General features: G+C 39.6%; 2 protein-coding genes across 2 annotated transcripts; both read right to left on the bottom strand.

The window, feature by feature from the left end:
- Nucleotides 1-11,987: 11,987 nt before the first annotated feature.
- Nucleotides 11,988-18,239, bottom strand: LOC148046793 (vomeronasal type-2 receptor 26-like). Its single transcript, XM_087712102.1, has 4 exons — nucleotides 17,439-18,239; nucleotides 14,734-14,961; nucleotides 14,048-14,174; nucleotides 11,988-13,204 (listed from the first exon to the last, which is right to left on the bottom strand). The coding sequence occupies exons 1-4, from the start codon at nucleotides 18,237-18,239 to the stop codon at nucleotides 12,306-12,308; spliced, it is 2,055 nt and encodes a 684-aa protein (XP_087568228.1). The 3' UTR covers nucleotides 11,988-12,305.
- A 19-nt stretch (nucleotides 18,240-18,258) lies between these two features.
- LOC148046792 (vomeronasal type-2 receptor 26-like) lies at nucleotides 18,259-20,090 on the bottom strand. Its single transcript, XM_087714961.1, has 3 exons — nucleotides 19,894-20,090; nucleotides 19,188-19,479; nucleotides 18,259-18,366 (listed from the first exon to the last, which is right to left on the bottom strand). The coding sequence occupies exons 1-3, from the start codon at nucleotides 20,088-20,090 to the stop codon at nucleotides 18,259-18,261; spliced, it is 597 nt and encodes a 198-aa protein (XP_087571087.1).
- Nucleotides 20,091-22,801: the final 2,711 nt, after the last annotated feature.

Genomic DNA, 22,801 nt, shown 5'->3' with positions numbered 1-22,801 from the left:
ATGAAACAAACATAAATAACGTTCCCTCTTCTGTCACCACTTTCAAAACACAAAGAATTCTTACATGTACATGAAAAACTCTATACAAACAGTCATATAAATGATTCTTTGCTATTGTGGGCATAAGTCAGGTGATTCAAAGGAAAATATTTACATTGGTGAATCATAAAGGTTGACAAAAGGATGTTGTTTGAATAGAGTTTGATAGAAATGGTAAATCAAATGAGACATCATCCCACCGATGAGGAGGTCACCAGGTTGATACCACTCATGTGGAACAGGGAAAGCATCACTCGCAGGGCAACTCAGAGTAACTGCTTTGTGCATCCTGACACCAGGAGGATTTATTTTATGATTCTTCTCTCTGTATGGAGAAAATGTCTGAGACTATCTTCAAGGAGAACTTCTGGCAGATAAAAAAGAAGGAAGAGAACCTTGTGGAAATGAATCGCACAGAGTCAGCATTACCACTTCCTTCCTTATTTCCTTCCTTCCTTCCTTCCTTCTTCCGTGTGGCTCTTAAAATATTTATATAGATTCTTTTTAAATTTCTATTCCCTTCTGTGCAGAACTTTTGATATTGTGGCCTTCTAGAATAATGGAATGATTGCAGTCATTCATAAGGGACATAATTGCCGTGGAACCTGGCATTTTTTTTCTTTATATGTCTGATCAACAACTTTCCTTCTTTGGGGGGTGACATGATAAGTGACTGATGCTTAACCTGTTTTGAAAATAGTGGCGAAATGGAATTGGTAAGTTGGAAGCTACAACATTGCTCTCATTCTAGAAATGAGGACAAAGATTTAATTTTAATTAATGGATCAGGAATCTCTTACTTTCCAAAATGTTGGATGAAATGGTCAAAAATCAACTGTCTGATACACATTAACTGGTCTTGATTTGAAAATCCTTTAGAAACCAGATAAATGTGAAAGTGAAATAGACAATCATTCACACTTTCCTCCCCCCCCAAAAAAAGGGGGGAGAGAATAAGAAATAGGAGTGGACAAGTATATTTGAAAAATATAAAACTAATACTTCAAAAATGTAAAACTAAAACATGTTTTACATTTATCTCATATGTGCTTTTTAATATTGGGGAATTCAGAGAGGGAGGGAGGGAGGGAGGGAGGGAGGGAGAATTCATACTTGTTCTGTTCCAAAATCTAGACTTTCTGAGCAGTTTGGTGAACTGGTTATTAGAAAAAATCATTAGGACAGAGAGTCAGGTGTTAAATTATGTGAATCCCACCACTGCTTGCTTCCGGCTGCCTGCAGTTTCGCAGTTTGAATCTCACCAGGCTCAAATTGGCTCAGCCTTTCATCCTTCTGAGGTCAGTAAAATGAGGGCCCAGATTGTTGGGGGGAAATATGCTGACTCTGTAAACAGCTTAGAGAGTGCTTTAAAACACTGTAAATTGGTATATAAGTCTACGTGCTATTGCTATTGCTTCAGTTTCCGATTCAGAACACACTTGCACAAAAGTTCAAAGGCCTTAGGACAGTGATGGCTTTTTGTTGTTGGGTGTCCAAAATTCATGTGCGAGCATGCGATAGCCTACGCGTGTGCAGGCATCCATAATGCAAAGCATGCCCCCACATGTGCATGTATGCACAGCCACCTCCAACACTTCCCCCCAAGGGCGCCTTACTTAGTAAGTTGAACTTAGTTTTTCCTCTGGGGGGTGGGGGAGGCTGTTTTTGCCCTCTCCAGGCTCCAGGAAAACCTCCAGAGCCTGGGGAGTGTGAAAAATGGGCCCAATGGGCCTACTGGAAGTTCAGAAATGAACTAGGTCCATTCGATTTTCAGGGCGGGGCATAACCTTTTCCTAGGGGGTCACAGCAAGATCGACAGCAGTTTACAACTTCCGCGACACCTCATTTTAAAGCCCATAAAAAACTGAATTGAATGAGCTATTAAATGTTAAATTTGTTTCGGTTGAAACTTTGAGAATGAATTTGGAAACTGTGTTGAAAAATCTGGAAAATCGAACGGAACTGTTTGAAGATTTGTTGTGTTCTTATCCACCTCGTTTGAATGCTGTTCGAAGGGCTAATGGTGGTCATACTGACTATTAAATCGTGTCAATAAACTCAGTTTTTGATGGGCTTTCGAATGGTGTATGAATTATTTGTGTTGTTATTACAAGTGTTGCTGTGACCCCCTAGGAAAAGGTTATGCCCCGCCCTGTATACTGTATCTGACGATTTCTGAGTTCTTCGACCAAAAAAGCGTAGTCTCTCCTGGCTCTTAACATTTGAGGTGGTATCTCTTTCAAAACAGCCAGGTCTTGACTGCCAATTTGAAGCTTAGTGTTATAAGACGCTTGCAGTACCATATTTCTAAACTCTCTTGTAGTAAAATATATAACGATGTCTCGAGGAAGCTGCTTCTGCTTTGCCAGCCAGGAGTTAACGCGGTAAGCTTTGTCAATTTGCCAGTCTTGATTGGTCCCTGGTCTTCCCATCAGGCGGTCAAAAGCTTCCAATAGGATCTGTTTCAGGTTCTCCTGTTTCTCCTCACGCAGCCCCCTTACTCTTAATGCGAACTCCATTTGTCGGTACTGTATCATAATAATTTCTTTTTCAGCATTTTCCACTTTTTGTTCCACCACCTCTGTTTTCAATGTCAAGTTAGCATTGGCATCATTAAGAACCTCTAGAGTATCTTCCACTCCAGAAATATGTTCTGTTAATACAGTTACAAGACTCAGCATGTCGTCTCTAATTTTATCAACCTTAGCCTCAAATTTCTCATACAGCTCCTGTTTAAGTCCTTTTATTTCACTTTTAATTTCTTCTTTCATTTCTTTTATTTCCTCTTTTCTCTCCTCTCTATTATCTCTAAATTTATCTTCCATTTTAATTGTCTGTGCATTAAGAGCCTCGCTTAGATTACTCAGAAAAAATTCTTTCGTTAACACATCCCCAGCAGGGGGCGTAGGAAGCGGAGGCTGCAGCTTTGTGCCAGGCACTGAGGATGTGCCTCTGGAAGTAGAGGGTGACGACTTCAAGTTAATATTTGGTTTTGAGGCCATTTCAAAATTTATCTGCCTGCAGTTAATAAAACTCTATTGCCTGAATATGCAGCTTTAAGTAAAGAGGCTTTTATTTTGAAGTTTAAGGCTTGGCAAAACTTTCAGTGAGTAAACATTGTAACAAGACCATTCAGCAGATTCATCACCATTTAACTTCCAGATAAGCAAGGTTAATGAAGGAGTAAAATTCTTCTATTGTGAAACCAAAACAAATGATAAGCAATCTCTTTTGTTTTGAATTCTTGTGAGGATTAGCAAAAAGTGTTCGTTATTACCTGGGAAACCAGCCTGCTCGGCGCCATTTTAAAAGCCTCTGAGTAAATAATTTTTCGGAGGAGAAAAAGAAAAGAAGCTAAAATGTTGATAAGCAATTATTGTCCAGGCAGTAAACGGATTCAGCTCGTGATAAGATTAAATCAAACAAAACTTTGAGCAGAGTGGGAGAGACCTACTTTGTCCTGCACAAGGCAGTTTGAAGTTCCCAGCACGGACAGCCATTCTGCCTTGGGCTAGCCCCCCTTTCCTTGCAAGCACAAAAGCTGCAAAAATCGAAGAGCATTTGCCAGCAAAACAGTTTCTTCTTTCCTTCTTGCCTGAAGGATAAGAAAACCTGATAAGACGTCAGATGGAAGATCCTCTAAACAGGTACGTAGCCAGGAATTCGGAGGCAGCTGATTTTTTGCTGCCCCCACCAGTAGGCTCCTCCCAGGAAGTCCCGTTTCCACCATTTTCTAAGATTTGTGAACCAAATCATTTCTTCTTTTCAACATATCCATTGAATTTGAGTTTGGTCATCTAGCTTTCTTGTTCCCCTTTAGGATCTTTCAGATATTGGCTCAAATGATGTCCAATGTTTGCAGAGACATGTTCCTCATTTGTATACTATCCATTCCCAAAGTGTTATATAAAATCAGTAAAAAGCTGATTACCATTTTATGAACATATATTTAACACAGTACCATAGGATATCAGTTTTAGATTTGTTAGGGTTCTTTCAAGTGTAAAATGTTTTGAGTTTGTGAATCTTTTAAAAAAAGGCTGACCATTATTTTAAGACATTTCTCTGTATGGACTTTAAGCAATAAATCAGATTAGTTGAACTTCATTATGAGTGGATCTGGGTTTTTTTTCTGTCTTACATTGACTTCCACTATAAAAATATATATGGGAAGCAATGGAAACAACCAGCATCACATCTGACCTACAAGCAGAAGCAGTGTCTGACCACACGACAGTGGAGACTCTCCTGAAAATTGTGCCCAATTTGTGCAACTTTGCAGCAGTCCAACTCTACCACAAATGTGGAATTTGGTGCATCTTGTACCCTTTGCTTCTCTGACATTACCAGCAGTCTCACTATTACAATCCATGTTGCAAAGGCATTACAGAACCTTACCAGAAAGATTCAGAGGAGAATCAGAGTGGATGACAACCTACAAAGCACAAAGAGAATTGTTTGTGGGAAACTAAGCAGTGGGATTCCTGATCCACCAGTCATGAGCCTCCTTCAGTCTGAGCCTATTCATGGCTTCAGCAGCTCATCCGGCACTTACATCACTTGGGTAATGCCTCAATTATGGATCACTACCACAAGTTTATAGACACCTTCAAGGGCCACTTCAGAAATCCGATATGGAGATTGTAATAACCCACACAATCTGTTAGGTAAACTCCCCATTGGGAGAGCGAGTGCGTTCAGAGAAGCGTTGTGAGAGTTGTGTTGGAGAACACACAAACCAGCATACAGAGACACTGCAGTTTAAATAGGCTTTTACTTTTGTGGAAATAAAGGTATCAGAGTCCATCAAACAGTCCAAGTCATACACAGTTAAGACGTCAGTCATCAACGTCTTTCAGTTAAGGGATAATCTAAATAACGTAGTCCATAATCATACAAACAGTCCGGTACGCAAAGTTTGCAAGCAGTTGCAAAACTTACAATTGCTTACGCTGATCACTATACAGCACTTCTAACAGCCAGCTTCCAAACACTCAGATCCGATCAGCATCTAACAGTGATTCTGACTCCATCTTATGGTCATTTGAGGAAACAGCAACCAATCACATTTACAGCATGATTTAAAGAGACAAGTACAGCATTGTTACATGATTTATATATTGCCAACCCAACCATTAGATTATATTCCTAACACAATCCATTAGCTCAAGCGGGGTAATAGAAAGATCAGACTGGACGTAGCAAATACAAGTTAATCACAGCAGACCGAGAGTAGAATTAGGCAACTGTAATTGCCTTTTATTTTTTAGATGGGGACTGAATAACCAAATTGGCATTGAAATCATAAAGCTAGGACATTGACAGATATTGGACCAAATCTACTACACTTATGTTATCATGGACTCATGCTTGGAAGTGATTCAAGCCAATTCAGATGTCAGAGACAGCTGAATGTCATAGCTTAGCTAATCAGCGTTCTCCCCCTTCATCTTTCCTTAAGGTTGACTCAGCCTTCCATCCTTCCTTACGAGGTGGGTAAAATGAGGACCCAGATTGTTGGGGGCAATAGACTGACTCTGTAGAACCACTTAAAGATGGCTGTAAAGCACTGTGAAGTGGCATATAATACTTTCACCCAAACTGTGATGCTCTCCCAGGCAGGAAGTCCGAACCCATGGAGGAAACGTTTTCCATTTAACCTTTCCTTCCTTCCTTCCTTCCTTCCTTCCTTCCTTCCTTCCTTCCTTCCTTCCTTCCTTCCTTCCTTCCTTCCTCCCTCCCTCCCTCCCTCCTTCCTTCCTTCCTTCCTTCCTTCCTCCTTGACAAAAAATATGGTTCCACAGCCTTCTTAACAGCTTCCTCTTTCTTCCTTTCTGAGGAAATTTTCAATACTAATTATCTATCATAATTTTCTTGGAAGTCGACCTTTTGAGTCCACAATTAAACACTGTGAAAAGAGTAGATAGACGATGGATTCCTTCCCCTGTTGAAATCCCTCTCTAGATTTGCTGTTTCATTGGTACTTAGCTACTCAGAAAATTAATCTAGTATAGGGAAGCAGATGAAAACTTGCTCTTCCTGGCTCCCTTGCATATGACAAATGATTGGCTTCTTCCTAGATTCCACATTTACTTCTGTGTCTACGTAACCATGCCCTGAATGGTTACTACTGACCTCCTTATTTTTTTGTCTTCACAGCAGCTCAGAAATTGTCCCTCTCTAATACAGAAAATTAAACTTAGAGACAAAGATTTCAAATATAAGATCTTTAAAAGATCTCAGGAAGTACTGTTGGAAGAAATATCCATCTGGGTTCAGTTCCAACTGGGGAGAAAGAGACTGGAAACATGGAGGCTGATTGGAAAGATAGTTTATTGGTGGATAGGACAACATGGGTTTGAGGTCCTGGGCAGCTAAACACATGAAGTGGAGAGAGGGGGGGATATTTATACCTTCTTTTGGCTTTGCTCTTGAGATTCCTGTTCCTGTCAAAGAAGTGTATTCTATTGGTTGTTGTCAGACTCCCAGGGGACTATGTAGGGATCATAGCTAACTTTGTAGGCAGTCAGAATCAAGTTTGGTTGAACTTTGGACTCATGTAATGTCCCCAGGCATCATGTGGTGAGCTCTGCTGCAAGATGGTGTAGGAAGTTATCAGCTAACCCTCTCCTAGAAAAATGAAATATCCTGGGAAATATTGAAAAGGCAGAATATTATAGTTCCCTGGATAAGAAATGGGGAAACATGTTTTTACGTAGGAAATAGACTCACTGCTAAAAGCCCCCACCTTTGTCAATTGGTCATTAAAATGTCTGAGCCAGTCTATACTACATAACAAAGATATCCCCCATTTGGCTCCAGGGTGATGGGATTAAGGCCTGATAGTATTAGCCCTTTACCAATCTCACCATAGGGCATCTGAGAAGAAGCAATGCTGAACCAAACTTGGACTAGAGATTGCCCCTTCATGGCCCCGTGGGAGTCTGACAACCAATCAGAATACAAGATCAAGATCAAAGGCCAAAGAGGGAGAAAATCAGGGTCTTTCAGCATCTCTGTCTCTTTTCTTCTTCACCCAACATCTGGAAGAATGTGATTCCCCTTTTCTGTTCAGGAGCTCAAGCCACATGATCCTGTTCACCATTAAAACCATCCTTCCAAGCAGCCTCCATGTTTCCAGTGTCTTTTTCCCCACTGAACCCAACAAGGTTTTTATTTCTCTTTTAGGTGAAATATTTCCTAAAATGTTTCGTCCTTCTAGGAAAGAGGTGGCTACACAACCTCTACAGTAGGTTGTGGAAACAACTACTAGGGGGAACTGGAAATAATGGAAAAGTTTCTAACATGAGGAAATGCCAAAACATCTATGCATGTTAATACTATGCAAAGGAAGGAGAACTGAATTTGTCATTCATAGTAAAAAAACAAACACGTCAATTTTTTTAAAAAAGTGCATTTTGCGCTGCAAATTCTCCCTCTGTACATTTTATTAGCAATTGTGCATTTCAAAAATGTGCATTTAAACACCAGGCATTTATTCTTTCATCAAAATCAAAGTAATGATCTCCTACAGGAATCACCATATTTTCTAAATAAAGTAAAAACTTCAGAGACTGCACAGAAAGATATTTAAATTGAACAACTATCAACGTACCTTGGACTCCAGAGAGTTTGACACAAGATAACAATGTCTGTGGGTCAGAGACATTGCTACAGGTTTCCCCTCTCTGCTCTCCTCTGCCAGATATTGGTTGAAACCCTGATTCTATTCAAAACACGAATTTGCACTCCCATGAATACTCAAAGGTGGATTTTCTGATGAGGTACACTCTCAGTTATATAACTTGAATTCATCACTGGATTAGCTATTGGAGTAATACAATCTTTCCTGTAGGATAGGATGAAAGTCAGAGACTGGAGGATCTTACTGCACCTCTGTTTGAAATGGAAATGACTGGCCAAAGCTACAGTGTCTACAATGCTGCTTATGCTGTGGCTCATGCTTTGCAGGCTCTAGGCATATTGAGGTTCAATAGGAGGAAAACCATGATGAGTAAAAACCTTGATCTTCCACAGCTGCAGCCTTGGCAGGTATTTTGTTTGCACTGGACTCTTCTTTCATTTCAGTCAGCAGCTTGAAATAGAATTGTCTTTTGAACCCCTTGTGGGAAGTCTTAATATATTTTGCATGTGGAATCTACTATGTGGAAAACATAGAAATAGGACAATTTCTTGATAGTGATAACAATGAATTGCCTTCAGAAGTTCTGGGTGCTACAATAATGGGGGATATTTATAAAGAGATTGGACAACCATTTGTTTGAAATGTTGTAGGATCTTCTTGAGCAGACTGAGATTGTACAGCTAGTTTTATTAGAACACCTCCAAGGTCTCTTCCAACTGTGTTATATTGTTTTGTATAAAATAGACACCCAAAAAATTCCCCTGATTTCTGTTGTTATTCTGTCATTTGGTTATTCTGCTATTCAGATTATCAAGAAGCTACTATCAAAATCATGGTGCACATGTTAATAGGAGTTATTGAATAAATCAGTATAACTTGCACAATAATAGTTAAAATGATATTTTTATTAATTTTTCTTCCAAAAATAATCAATTCTCCAAGAACTTTCCATGTGGCTCATTAAATTTTTAATGAGTGACAAGCTGGGGAGACTTGAGAGCATCTTCCAATATTTGAGGGGTGCCACATAGTGGAGAGCGTCAAGCTATTTTCCAAAGCAACTGAAGGCCGGACAAGGGATAATGGATGGAAACTGACCAAGGAGAGATTCAACCTAGAAATAAGGAGGAACTTTCTGACGGTGAGAACAATGAACCAATGGAACAGAAGTTGCCTTCAGAAGTTATGGGGGCTTCATCACTTGAGACTTTCCAGAGGAGATTGGACTGCCATTTGTCAGAAATGGTGTAGGGTCTCCTGCTTGAGTGGGAAGTTGGACTAGATGGCCTATGAGGTCCCTTCCAACTCTGTTAATCCATAATTACTTTCAGAACAACAATCAAGTAATTGATAACTCAATCTGCCAAACTGCCAAAGAGCCAATCAATAAACACCCCAACCAAAGACTCTCTAAGAAGGTGCCCATCCACATAATCAGGTAAGACACCAGAATTGACAATAAGCAGCACTTCTTACTAACACTGTGATGGTATGTAGTTTGGGATAATGAAATGTCTGCAAGGAAACAAGCAAGCTCACAGAGCACCAAGCACACTTCAATAGTATGGAATGCCTAGATAAAAAATATCCTTGGTTTTCCTTACAGATATGGATGACTGTTTTAAATGTCCAGAAAATCATTATCCACATAAAGGAAAGAATGCATGTAACCTGAAACTGCTGGTCTTTCTAACTTTTGAAGAAACCTTAGGAATTGGTTCAGCCTCAGCAGCTCTTTCTTTCTACTTCTTGACCTCTTGTGTAGTTGGAACATTTATTAAGCACAAGGATACTCCCATTGTCAAAGCCAACAACCGGTCCCTCATCTACACCCTCCTTGTGTCTCTTCTGCTCTGTTTTCTTTCCTCTTTGCTCTTCCTCAGCCAACCTGGCAAAATGACCTGCCTTCTCAGACAATCAACTTTTGGCATCACCTTCTCAGTGGCCATTTCTAGTGTACTGGCCAAAACCATCACTGTGGTTGTAGCTTTCATGGCCACTAAACCTTGATCTCAGATGAGGAAATGGGTGGGGAAAAGATCGGCCTTTTCTATTGTACTTTCCTGCTCTCTCTTCCAAGTATGTATTTGTATTGTTTGGTTGTCGACATCTCCCCTACTCCCTGAGTTGGACATGCATTCAGAGCTCCAAGAAATGATTTTGCAGTGCAATGAGGGATCAGCATTCTTTTTCTACTGTGCCTTGGGCTATGTCTTGGCCATTGTCAACTTTATTGTGGCTTTCCTTGCAAACAGCATTCCTTACTAGCACTGATGATGTTACCTAGTTAGGGTAATGAAACACCAGCAAGAAAAGGCGTAAGCTCACACAGCACAAAGAACCCCTCATTTCAACCCTGAACTACAAATATTCTCCTTTATTGGTATTCCATATTGTTAGGAATGTAATTCTAGTCTTGGGTTGGTTATAAATATAAATATGAATATAAACATAAACATAAACATGAACACAAACACGAACACGAACACAAATACAAATATAAATATTTGTTTTCTGAGGTTTTCGCAGGTGTTTGTATGTAGGTCTTTGGTTATTCGGGTTTTCTCCCACGTAAAATTGGAAGTGTCTTGGCGACGTTTCGACAAAGTCTCATTTGTCATTCTCAGGCTGGTTTGCTCGGCTTTGTGTTTCCAGGAGCAATGTGATATCGGAGCTGTTTCTTCCTTTTAACTGCCAGTGGGGGTGGGAGCTGATTGGGTGGGAGCTAGACTCTGTTTTGATTGGGTGCAGATGTGTTCTGATTGGTTGGGGGTTTGTGCTCAGCTTAGTCTGAGATGCCAGGGATTTGAGCTGGTGAGCTGCATTGCTGTTGTTTGGCTTCGTGTTTGTGGCCCTGCCAGCTCTTCATGGTGGGTGTCAGTCTGCTTCATGCATGGTTTAGAGGGTTTAAAGTGGCTAACGATGCAGCTGCAGTCTGGCTTCAGGTCCTTGGTCGTGCCTCATTATCAGTGTGGGTTTAAGTCTGCTTTCTGCATGGATGTGTGGTGATGACGTCCTGTGTGGCTCTCGTGAGTGTGGGTCTGGTGTCATTCCTCATGTTAGGGACTCATTTGTCAATAAGGGTGGGTTTCCAAATGGCTGGTAGGTGGGAGGTATCATCTCATTTGTTCATGCTGTGTGGGCATTTTTCTATCTCAATGGCTTCTCTGATTATTCTGTTGTTAAAGTGTTCAGCTTTGGCGATAGTTCTGGTCTTTTTAAAGTCATTAGCCACTTAAAACCCCTCCATTCCATACATGAAGCAGACTGACACCCACCATGAAGAGCTGGCATGGCCACATGTCACCAAGACACTTCCAATTTTACGGGGGAGAAAACCTGAATAACCAAAGACAGACAGACAGACAGGCAGGCAGGCAGGCAGGCAGACAGACAGACAGACCTACCTACCTACCTACCTACCTACCTACCTACCTACCTACCTACACACACACACACACACCATGATTGAAATAATGTATCTGTCACTTTAAATGCTCAAGTGAGACGTGATTGGATGCTGTTATTTTAATCGGCCATAAGAGGGAGTAGGAACTACTACTGTTTGTTCCTGGTTGTTCCTGTATGTTCTCCATGCTTGTTATTGGAGTTGAACACTGTATATCGGATGGTGGCTACTCTGTATGTTAGTTACTTGTCTACATGGTGAATCGTGAGATGAGCATCTGTAAATCAATGTGTTGTATCATAGACTGTGTATATAATTCAAGACTACTTATTGCTTTTTGGGAGAATGTTTATCCTACTTTATTTTTGTTGACGCAAGTAAAGTCATACTTGTTTTAACTTCGGCGGCTGTGATTGATAGTGTGACTATTCAATGGCACATTCCTTGCAACCTTCTGCTACACAACTCTAGTCTCCAAAAGGAGATGTACTTAACATTGGTTATTGACCCAGAGTACCATTAGTAGTGATAGGGGAGTTGGAGTCGCTGCACACCACCATTAACAGGGTGAACAAATAGTAACATTTTCTGACACTCTCATGGAAAAGAACTCTGTATTTATCAATTTCATCCACAACTTAAAATGATGAAGAAGCCACAATGATGTAGAAAAGGTCCTGTTTGAAGAGAGTAAATAATTGCACAGGGGGATAATTTCACGGAAACATAGACAATCTTGTGATTTCAAGTGGACATCTAAACTAAAAGTGCCAACATTTCTTTAATTTATTTATCTAATTTATTTCTGAGAGTCTATCAAAAGGAATATATTCAAATAATGGTCATCCTTTTCTAAAATGTAGTTAAGCTTACAAGAATGCAAACTCAATGCATTTGACCTTTCAAAGAACAGTAGCAAATCCAAAGTTAATATACCATGATACTGTGTTAAATATATGTTGTTGTTTTTTAAATGGAAATAGGTTTTTTTCTGTATTTATGTAACGCTTTAGGAATTCAAAGTTTAAAAACCACGAAATGTCTCTGCAAACATTAAACACCATTTGGGGTTCATCAATATCTGAAATATCCTAACAGGGAATAAGAAATTTAGATGCCCCTATCACATATACATTTTACATTTTACATATACATTTTGTATAGATATTAGTCATTCTAGTAATGTTTTCAGCAATTTTTCCGAGCCAGAAATTAATTCCTTTTAATGAGTTGCTCCCTCTGGTTGAGGTCAGGCCGGAAAACAATGATGTAGCACTTTGGTAGGAATATGCATCCCAGTAATGTAGTGCTGGAGGCCAAGATGGAGAAGACCTCCACAGCTACCATGGCTTTTCCCTTTGTGCTCAGATAGGCTGGAAAGAAGGAGATCCACACACTGCAAAAGGCCAACATGCTGAATGTGATGAACTTGGCTTCGTTAAAGCTGTCAGGTAATTTACGAGCAAGGAAAGCCACAATAAAGCTGGCGATGGCCAAGATACCCATGTAGCCCAAGACACAGTAGAAGAAGAAAGCTGACCCCTCATTGCATTGTAAAATCATTTCTTGGCTCTGTGAATGCATGTCCAACTCTGGGAAGGGGGGAGATGTCGACAACCAAACAATACAAATACATACTTGGAAGAGAGAACAGGAAAGTACAATAGAAAAGGCCAATTTTTTCCCCACCCATTTCCTCATCTGAGATCCAGGTTTAGTGGCCATGAAAGCAACAACTACAGTGGTAGTTTTGGCAAGTACACTAGAAATGGCCACTGAGAAAGTGATGCCAAACATTGATTGTCGGAGAAGGCAGGTCACTTTTCCAGGCTGGCTGAGGAAGAGCAAAGAGGAGAGAAAACAGAGCAGAAGAGAGACAAGGAGGGTGTAGGTGAGGGACCTGTTGTTGGCTTTGACAATGGGTGTATCTTTGTTCTTAATAAAAATTCCAAGAATACAAGAGGTCCAGAAGAAGAAACCAAGAGCTGCTGAGGCTGAACCAATTCCTAAGGATTCTTTAAAAGTTAGGAAAACCAGCAGTTTCGGTTTACATCCATTCTTTTCTTTATTTGGATAATGATCTTCTGAACATTCAAAGCAATCTTCCATATCTGGAAGGAAAATCAAGATATTTTTTTCATCTAGGCATTCCATATTATTGAGGGGTGCTTGATGCTCTCTGAGTTTGCTTGTTTCCTTGCGAATGTTTCATCGACCCAAACTAGATACAATGAAAATGTCTTGCCAGTCTATGTCGATGGAGACCTTCTCAGAGAGTCTTTGGTTGAACTGTTTACTGACAGCTTTTTTGCAGCTTCTTGAATGGTGTGTTGTTTACTTGATTGTTGGTTTGAAGTTAACTATGGAGTTAATCTATGGTGACCTTGGTGCTGATTAGTGGTGGAGAGATGCTGGAGTCTTTTTTGTTCTCTTTTGGTCTGATTGATTGCCCCTTTTGCATAATCTGTAGATGCTGTTAATGTCTATGGTCGATTGATGGCTGATTTGTGAGAGTGCCAGGTATCTAGATATTCCCTGGCATTTTTGGACTTGGTGTGGTCTAGCATTGTCACATTTTCCCAATGGAAACTATTGTTAAATCTGTCTATAGGATATGAAATGAAAGCATTTTGTTCATGTCTTCTCACCCCCAAATACAGAACTGTATTTGGGCTACTTTAAATAAAGTCCTTACTCTGGATACCCAGACAACTGAAAGCAAACAGTATTCCTTACTAGCAGTGATTATTACCTACTTAGGGTAAGGAAACATCTGCAAGAAAACAAGTAAGCTCAGAGTGCCCCAAGGACCCCTCATTTCAACCCTGAGCTACAAATATTCTTCTTTATTGGTATTCCATATTATCGAAAATCACCTTATTAACTTTATGCATAGAAGTATTTTATTAAAGTTTGCTTAAGTCAAATGAAAAATGGTAGAATTTCTACTATACCATTATGGTTTGAAATCTTCCCTTCTGGGCATGGAACACAGTCATAGCAGCAGAACTGATCCCCCTCAATTCCTTTCTTCCAGAATCCAGGTAAACAGGGGTCATTGCATCGAGAAAGTGGAGGAACCTGGCGATAAGCCCAAAAGATTTTGAAATTGGACATAGTTAGAGTTAGGTTATGTAATTTTTCTCCTTTATGGAGGGGAATTATTTTTGACTTCCCAAAGGATTGGTAAAAGATGCAGGTATTCAAAAAAGTAGTAATTGTAATGATCTACAAAATTTCCTGCTTGAAGGACAGGGCGAACAAATCATAACACTTTGTAAGTATCTCATGGAAAGTAATACTGAACTTATTCATTTCCTCTACAACTTAAAAAGATGTGGAAACCACAATGATGTAGAAAAGGTCCTGTTTGAAGAGCAGGGGGAGTAAATAATTGCACAAGGGAGCAATTTCAAGGAAAAATGACTACTCTTGTGATTTCAAATGGATGTGCAAACCCAGCATGCCAACTTGTATTGTAATGTCATTTTGTCAATTTAATGAGTGCTTGATCATCAGCAACATTTGAAAAAGAATATTCCATTCTTTCTTTAAAATCCAGGAATCAGATTTTGACTGAGATTAGGTTCAATATGGCATCGTAATGGATTAAGACATGGTCAATTCACTCATTTGATACCTGATTAAAACCTGGACTCCAGACAATCACGTCTTCATCAACCCATAATTCCTTCCCTTTGGGAGCCTCTACATCCAGCTTTCCAACTCTAACTCTCTGAAAGGATCTATTTGGAAAAGTGATCAAGTTGGTGATGTCAAATCCACCAGTTGCTTCCCCTTTCTCATTCAGAAACACTCTCTCCCCAGCTGAATTGTTAAAAGAAATGCCTTGAAGAAATGAATGGAGCTAATTGAAAGGGAATAAAAGAGTGAGGGAATTAAAAGCAACATAATAGAGAAGACAAAAAGATATCCAAGTTACATTCTCTCATTCTGCCCTTTCCAATAATTATTATTAAATACGTAAAGTTAGAAGTTTTATAATCAATATTGTATGGAAATATATATATGTCAACTCTCTGATTTATTTGATATTGTTTTAAGGAAATATAATAATGCACAGAATCAGAATGAAAATAGCCTTTTGGAATTATATCACTTTATCCATTTACTAAACAAAGTAATTCCAAATAGATAATCTATAATATTTACTCATTGGTACAAAGCTGTTTGAGATTCTGAGGTCTGGTTAATTTTCAGATTTTAGAATTTGAGACAGAAGCTTTCTTTAATAAATAAATGAGAGAGTCTGATAGAGACTGTTGCAAATATATGGTTGTTTCATTCTAAGCATGCTACATTTAAAAAGGACCTACTATGCTTCTCAATATCCCAAAGAGACACAAAACTTAGTTAGTGACTTAGCTGGAGAATTGATTAGTTTTTGAAGAGATAACAAAAAGTAATATAAATTATCCTTTTAACTATTATTGTTCAAGATATGCTGATTGATTAAATGTTTTTTATCATTTTTGGTATATATTTTATACAGAACAACATAAGACAGATGCAAGATACCTTGAATGATTTCTAGTAAAACAGCCAGATCAATGAGAAGATGCTACAACATTTCAAAGAAATGGCTGTCTAATAAACAGCTTGTGACCAAAAAAGCTTCTCCCAAAATGTTAAAAACAAGAAAAAAGACAACAAAACAATTGGTCCATTGTTTTGAGAAAGTGTCAAGAAAGTACAATCAACAGGGAGAAAGCAAAACTACTCAAGTTGTTTTTTGCCACTGTCTTTACACAAAGGGATAAAACAATCAAACCTATCAAAAACACCACCACGAAAAACAGATTAGGAACACAAGTTAAAATAGGGAAGAAAATGGTATGTGAGCACCTGACTACCCTAACTGAGTTCAAATCAACAGCACTGGATAGATTACACCAGAAGGTTCTGAAGGAACTGGCAGATGAGATAGCAGAACCACTGAACTATATCTTTCAAAGATCCTAGACAACCATGGAACAGCCAAAGGACTGGAAAAGAGCTGATGTAGTTCCTATCTTCAAAAAAGGAAAAATATAGAACCAGGAAACCCCAGATCTATCAGCCTGATCTCAATATCAGGGAAGATTCTGGAAAAGATAATCAAGCAATGAATCAGCAAAAACCTAGAACCTCACAAAGTAAAAACCAAAAACCAACATGGTTTTGTCAAAAAGAGGTCATGGCAGACTAATCTTGTTGCATTCTTTGGCAAAATGACAAAATGAGTTGATATACTTGGACTTCAGTAAGGCATTTGAGGAAGTAGACCATAACCTACTACTAGATAAAGTACAAAAATGTGGGTTAGACAGTATCACCATCAGATGGATTCATAACTGACTGACCAACTGCACTCAATGTGTAGTCCTCAATGGAATTTCATCTACATGAAGGAAAGTATGCAGTGGAGTAACCAAAGTCTCTGTTTTCGGCCCTGTACTCTTCAACATCTTCATCAATGACTTGGAGGAGGGAACAGATGTGAAACTCATCAAATTTGCATGTGACACCAAACTGGCAGGAGTAGCCAATAATCCAGAAGATAGACTCAAGATACTGAAAGATCTTGACAGACTTGAACATTGTGCACTATCTAATAAAATGTAATTCAATGGTGAAAAAAATAAAAAAAATGCACAGGTACAATATATGTGGCACCTTGCTCAATAGTAGTAATTGTTAGAGGGATTTTGGAGTCCTGGTGGACAACCATTTAAATATGAGCCAGCAGTGTGCAGCAGCTGCCAAAAAAATCCAACCCAGATCTAGGCTGCATAAGCAGAGGGATTAAATCAGGATCACTTGAACAGTTAATACCACTTTAAAATGCCTTTGTAATGCCACACATGGAATACTGCATTCATATTTGGCTGCCACAATGTAAAAAAAAAGATGCCAAGACTCTAGAAAGAGTGCAGACAATAGCAAGAATGATGATTAGGGGACTGGAAACTAAAACATATGAAGAACGGTTGCAGGAATTGAGTAGATTAGAGATTAGATAACCATTTGTCTGAAGTGGTGTAGGGTTTCCTGTCTAAGCAGTGGGTTGGACTAGAAGAACTCCTATCCTATCCTATCCTATCCTATCCTATCCTATCCTATCCTATCCTATTCTATTTGTATTGTAAATATCTGCCATTATAGAGCACCCAGAATTTCTGAAGGCAATTTTTCCCCAACTAATAAGTGTCAAGAAAGGGTTCTACTTCTATTTTTTTTCCACACGTGCAGAATATATTAAGAGTTTCCACAATGGGTTCCAAAGGTAATTCTATTTCAAATTGCTGGTTGAAATAAAAGAAGCCTCCAGTGCAAATGGAATACCTGCCAAGGGTGTAGCTTTGGAAGAGCAGGGTTTTTACTCATCATGGTTTTCCTCCTATTGAACCTCAACATGTCTAGAGCCTGCAAAGCATGAGCCACAGCATAAACAGCATTGTAGATACTGTAGCTTTGGCCAGTCATTTTCATTTCAAACAGAGGTGCAGGAAGATCCTCCAGCTTCATTTCCTCAGTGCATCTCCTACTGTGTATTTCTTCTAACTCTGACTTTGGAAATGAACAGTCAAATGACTGTTCCCAAATAGTCTGTCGAAACCCATCTCTGGAGTCTAAAAGAGGTTTGATGGCCTGAAGAAATTCCCTGAAACCTACAACAGCTGTTGAATGAATGGTGAAGGAAAGAGCCCCATGGAACATCTTGAGATCTGAACTCATTTGAATGCCTGAGAGTGCAAAATCAATCATTGCAGTCACGATCCACACCTTTCCAAATAAGGCAGTCTCCTTGCTTTCAGGATCTGATGCAAATATTATAAGTCTTAGCCACATAATTGTCCAGGATTCTCCATAGGCAAGAAATGCATTGGATTTGCTACTCAACATATTAATTGAAGTAATGAAAATTCGTAGATAGAATTCTTCCAAGTTTTCAAAGTGTATTGTTGGATGAAGCCTTTCTATGAATGCTGAACATATTCCATTCTGTGAAAGTAAGGGCTGCATTTTCTGTAAGAATTTTTCTCCATTGTTATTAAGAACAGAAAATATCCCAATCCATGTCCACCTGAAATGGTGAAGCAGTTGGATGATCCCAATGTACTGCTTTTCCTCTTTGGGGACCATGAAATAAAGTGAAGAGACCTTACTGGTCTGAAATTCGTCCTGAGATGATGCGACACAAGTCAGCTAAAAGAAAGTCCAGTAGAATTCTGATGAGACTTTTGTTCAAAAATTGTTGTCCTAGCATTTCCTAAAGGAAATAGGAACAATTTTGGGGAAATATTTCAATCATATGCACTAGATAAGGGGTGTCAAACTCATGGCCCAGAGGCTGGATCGAGCTTGGGAAGTTCTTTGATCTGGACCACAGGGCTTCCCTGGACACAGTGAAGGACTAGCCCCTGGGGCCTTAGCTTGGCCCTCCTAACCTCCATTTTAGCTTTCAGTGTCCTGGAGCTATCTGCTACAATGACCTGTCAATGACTATATCAGCTTCAAACACAAAAACACATGAGTATACAATAGATGCAAACTTAAGGTAAACCACTCCAAACTCAATTTCAGAAACTATAACTTCAACAACAGCGCTGTCCATGCGTGGAATGCACTACCAGGCTCTGTGGTTTCTTCCCCAAATCCCCAAAGTTTTAACCTTAAACTGTCTACTATCAACCTCACCCCATTCCTAAGACGTCTGAAATGCTCCTGCATAAACGCACCAGCGAGCCTACTGTCCATGTCCTAATGATCCTTTTTTATTCATATCCATTTCATCCATTAAAATCATGTTCATACTTACATGTGTTATGTAATACATGCTTCAAAAAAATAAAAAAAATAAAATCTATTATTTTAACAAAGCAATTAAAATATTCCTTCAGCTACTCCTGATATTCACTTCGTGTAACTTGCATGGTAATTTCAGATAACAATGCTAAGTATTTGACATTAAGCCATGCAGAACATTCTAACACTTATTAACACAAACCTAAGCCTAATTTTTATGTGTATTAATTATTTCATAACAACAATAAGATAAAGAATTTTCTTCTAAACCCCTTTAGAACGTACTTGTGGAATCTTTAAGAATCCTATAATTTCAGCTATATAAGATGATGTGGCAAAATCCAGTCCCCCAATGATAGCCATGAGATTCTTCTGGCTATCACATTTGTAGTTAGGGACAAATTCCTGGGATTTAAAAAGCAGGTCCAGAGTGGTACGATAGGTCATCCTTGGGTTGTTGTAACTGTCATAGATATGGAACCCCAGAGTGACATTGGGTAAGATCTGGGAGTCCTCATTGATCTCCTTCACAGCAAAGGCCAAGGCAAGAATGTGCTGGTAGAATTTCATTATTATACTGCAAAAGATTTAAATACCCCATTTGAAAAAGGAAGTTTATTATTCTCATAAGCAAGGTTGCATCATTTCTGTATGAATAACTAACATTTCTTTCTCTGATGAAAGTAGGAAAGTAATGAGTTTACTAAAATGCTGATAATTTGTACAACAAAATCAATCCCACCATATATCAGTCATTTATTGTATATATTTTGTTAAGAATGATGATACAGATTTAAAACAAATATTACAAATGTCATTCAGAAGATCTTTTCCACTGAAGCTTTATACATTATATTACAAGTACTTTAAAATCAAGTAAAAAACCATAAAATGTATTCTCCCATAACTAGAAGGACAAGATATAACGCCTAACTCTCATAACAAGTTTGAGGAAACAGATTAAGATTAGGAAAGATGAAAACATCCTTACTTTGGTATGTCATAAGGTGTTATAGAAGGATATTCCTTAAAATCAATACCGAAAAGGTTGTAAAAGATGTGGGTCGTCATCCCTCCAATGACGAAGTCACCAGATTGGTACCACTCATGAGGAACAAGGAAAGCATCACTCGCAGGACATCTCAGTGTCCCTATTTTCTTTATCAAGAATACTAGGAGCAGCAACATCTACACTCTTGAAAATGTCTCTGTCTTTCATCATGATTCCTTCAAACTTATATCTGAGAGTGCACCTAATCAGAAAACCTATCATTGGGTATTGAGATGCCCTTGAGATTGCCAATTCATTTCTTGAATTGCATCAGGTTTTGAGCACATATTCTGCCAGGGAAGAATAAAGGGGAGGAAACCTGTAGCAAGGACTCTGAAACAAAGCCATTATTATCCTTGTGGCAATCACCCTGGGGTTCAAAGTGCATTGATTGTTGTTGAATTGAAATATTCTCCTGTGCAGTCTTTGACCCTTCTGCCTAGTTCAGAAAATATGGTGATTCTTGTAGGAGATAAGTACTTTGTTGTTGATAAGAGAAAAGATAGATGATGTTTAAATACTTTTTGAAATGCACAATTGCTAATAAAATGTACAGAGGGGAATTTGCTATACCAAATACACCTGATTTTTGGAATTTATATTCTATTTTACAATACATAGTATTTGCAGTTCACTCTCCTTTGCATAGCATTAAGATACCTAGCTGTTCTGACCCCCCCACCCTTGTACGGATCGTTAACAAACGCAGAGAAACAAGGCTTAAGAGGACTTTTTATCAGTTTTTCAGTTCAAACTGGGTTCGAACCCGAACGCAAGCTGTCCTGTGCGAACGGGGTGACACGGCCACACCAACGTGCTGGTTGTCCGACTTGATCGTGTGTTGCTGAGGGACGGCTGCCGTCCGCACAACCCTTCTGTTCTTCTTGGGGCAGCTCCCTGCCACATGTCCAAGATCCCCGCAGTAAAAACACAACCCCTCCGCACGTCGTCTGTCCATCTCTATCTGTGACACCCGACTCCATGGGCTCCTCCCAGTCCACTGCAGTCTCTTGCTGACCTGGCATGCTGGTGGTTTCCTGGAATACCTGGCAAGGCCTTCGCCTCTGCAGACAGGCGTCTATCCGGAGACACAGGTGGACCAACACGTCCAACGTCGGTGGCCTGTCCACCCTTGCCAGTTCATCCTGCAAGGCCTCAGACAATCCATCCTGGAACGTGTCCATTAAAGCAGGTTCATTCCATGTGGAATTTTGGCTATGTAGCCTGAAGTCAGACACAAATTCTTGCAATGACCCAGTACCCTGCTGCAAGGATTTCAAACTTCTGGCAGCTGTTTCCCCTTTGATCGGATCTTCAAACATCCGTTTGAAATGCTGGCAGAAGCCCTGAAAGTCATCCAGCAGATGGCTCTGTTGCACTAACAAGGGCGTGGCCCAACCAGCAGCCGTGCCTGAGAGCAAACGTATCATGAATCCCACCTTCGTCCGATCAGTGGGAAAGTCTTCCGCTCTCAAACTAATAAATAGCTGGCATTGTCCCAGAAAAGCATTAAACATTGACAAACTTCCATTATATTTATCTGGCAGGGCAATTGGGCACTTCCTCCTTGGCTGGGGGGGGGGTTCTTGCAGCTCTCTGCAACTGCTGAATTTGGTCCGATAGGACAGCCATCTGCTGTGCGAGCTGCGTCTGGGCAGCATGCAATTGCTCCATATTTAATGAAATGGAGGCTTATCTGGCTGGAGTCAATCTGTTCTGAACCACCCCCCCCCCCTTGCACGGCTCATTAACCAACGCAGACAAACAAGGCTTAAGAGGACTTTTTATCAGTTTTTCAGTTCAAACTGGCCTCGAGCCCAGAAAATAACGTAAACAAAACTCTGATAAGAATTCCAAAATAAATCCTTACAAGCAAGATGCACTTCTTCCGAAGTCTTCATGGAACAGTTTTACATGAAAACATCAAAGCATTTCTCCAAATGTAACAGGCATAATCACGAGTAATAAGCCAGCAATATTGTACCAGACACGGAACACACGAAGGAATGAATGAACATATGTTGACTCCAGCAACTGGGGCGTGGCAGCATCTCTCCTTTTATCTCCAAACCGGCCTCTAACCACTCCCAGCTGCCTAATGACTCTTGATCCTGAAAAAGCTCTCAGCAGAACTGCTGGATCACTACACTGAATTTTGTATGCTGAAAAATCTCTAAGCATAACTGCTGAGTCACAACACCTAGCAGTGGTGGGATTCAAATTATTTTACTACTGATTCTATGGGTATGGCTGTGTGGGCATGGCTTGGTGGGTGTAGCAGGGGAAGGGCACTGTAAAATTTCTATTCCCACACCACTCCATTGGAAGGTTAATGTAAAATGCCCATTTCCTCCTGATCAGCTGTGACTCAGGAGGCAGAGAATAGATGGGGACAGGGACAGTCAGAAGTAGTATTTACCGATTCCCAAACACCTCAAAATTTCCGCTACCGGTACACAAACACACACACACACACATCTCCACAGTATGTGACAACTGAGAAATGGCTCCTGCCGGGTTCTGTTTGAAATTGACAGATATTGGATGGACAAATTCTCCATCTTTTGTATTATTTGGAACATTCTCAAAGGGAATAGATTGCACAAATTGTGGAGCATAACATCCACTGTTGCATGGTCAGCTGCTGTTTCTGCTTCTGCTTTTACATCATATGGCATTCTGATGTTTCCCATTGTTCCCCAGAAAACAATTGTAGGAGTGGAGATTAATATCAGACAGGGGAAAAAAACAGCTCCACACACCAAGGTTCAAATAATCTAATTTATTGCTTAAAGTCTTTGCAGAGGAATATACTCAAATAATGGTCATCTTTTTCTAAAATGCAGTT

The sequence above is a fragment of the Thamnophis sirtalis genome, unplaced genomic scaffold, assembly GCF_051295495.1.
Source record: "Thamnophis sirtalis isolate CommonGarterSnake01/CBP01778 unplaced genomic scaffold, rThaSir2_p1.2 scaffold_4, whole genome shotgun sequence".
In the NCBI taxonomy this organism is placed as follows: domain Eukaryota; kingdom Metazoa; phylum Chordata; class Lepidosauria; order Squamata; family Natricidae; genus Thamnophis; species Thamnophis sirtalis.
The sequence above is the reverse complement of the archived record's forward strand: the minus strand, read 5'-3'. Positions and strand labels throughout refer to the sequence as shown.

Excerpts from the sequence above, each read along its gene's own strand:
- LOC148046793 (XM_087712102.1), bottom strand. The coding sequence starts at position 18,239 with ATGGTCCCCAAAGAGGAAAAGCAGTACATTGGGATCATCCAACTGCTT. Across the intron at positions 14,962-17,438 it reads CAAAGCTACACCCTTGGCAG|CTCCATTCATTTCTTCAAGG; the intron begins GTATTCCATTTG and ends CCTTTCAATTAG. Across the intron at positions 14,175-14,733 it reads GGAGTCCAGGTTTTAATCAG|GTTCCTCCACTTTCTCGATG; the intron begins GTATCAAATGAG and ends GCTTATCGCCAG.
- LOC148046792 (XM_087714961.1), bottom strand. The coding sequence starts at position 20,090 with ATGTTGCTGCTCCTAGTATTCTTGATAAAGAAAATAGGGACACTGAGA. Across the intron at positions 19,480-19,893 it reads ACACCTTATGACATACCAAA|TATAATAATGAAATTCTACC; the intron begins GTAAGGATGTTT and ends AATCTTTTGCAG. Across the intron at positions 18,367-19,187 it reads GATTCTTAAAGATTCCACAA|GAAATGCTAGGACAACAATT; the intron begins GTACGTTCTAAA and ends TATTTCCTTTAG.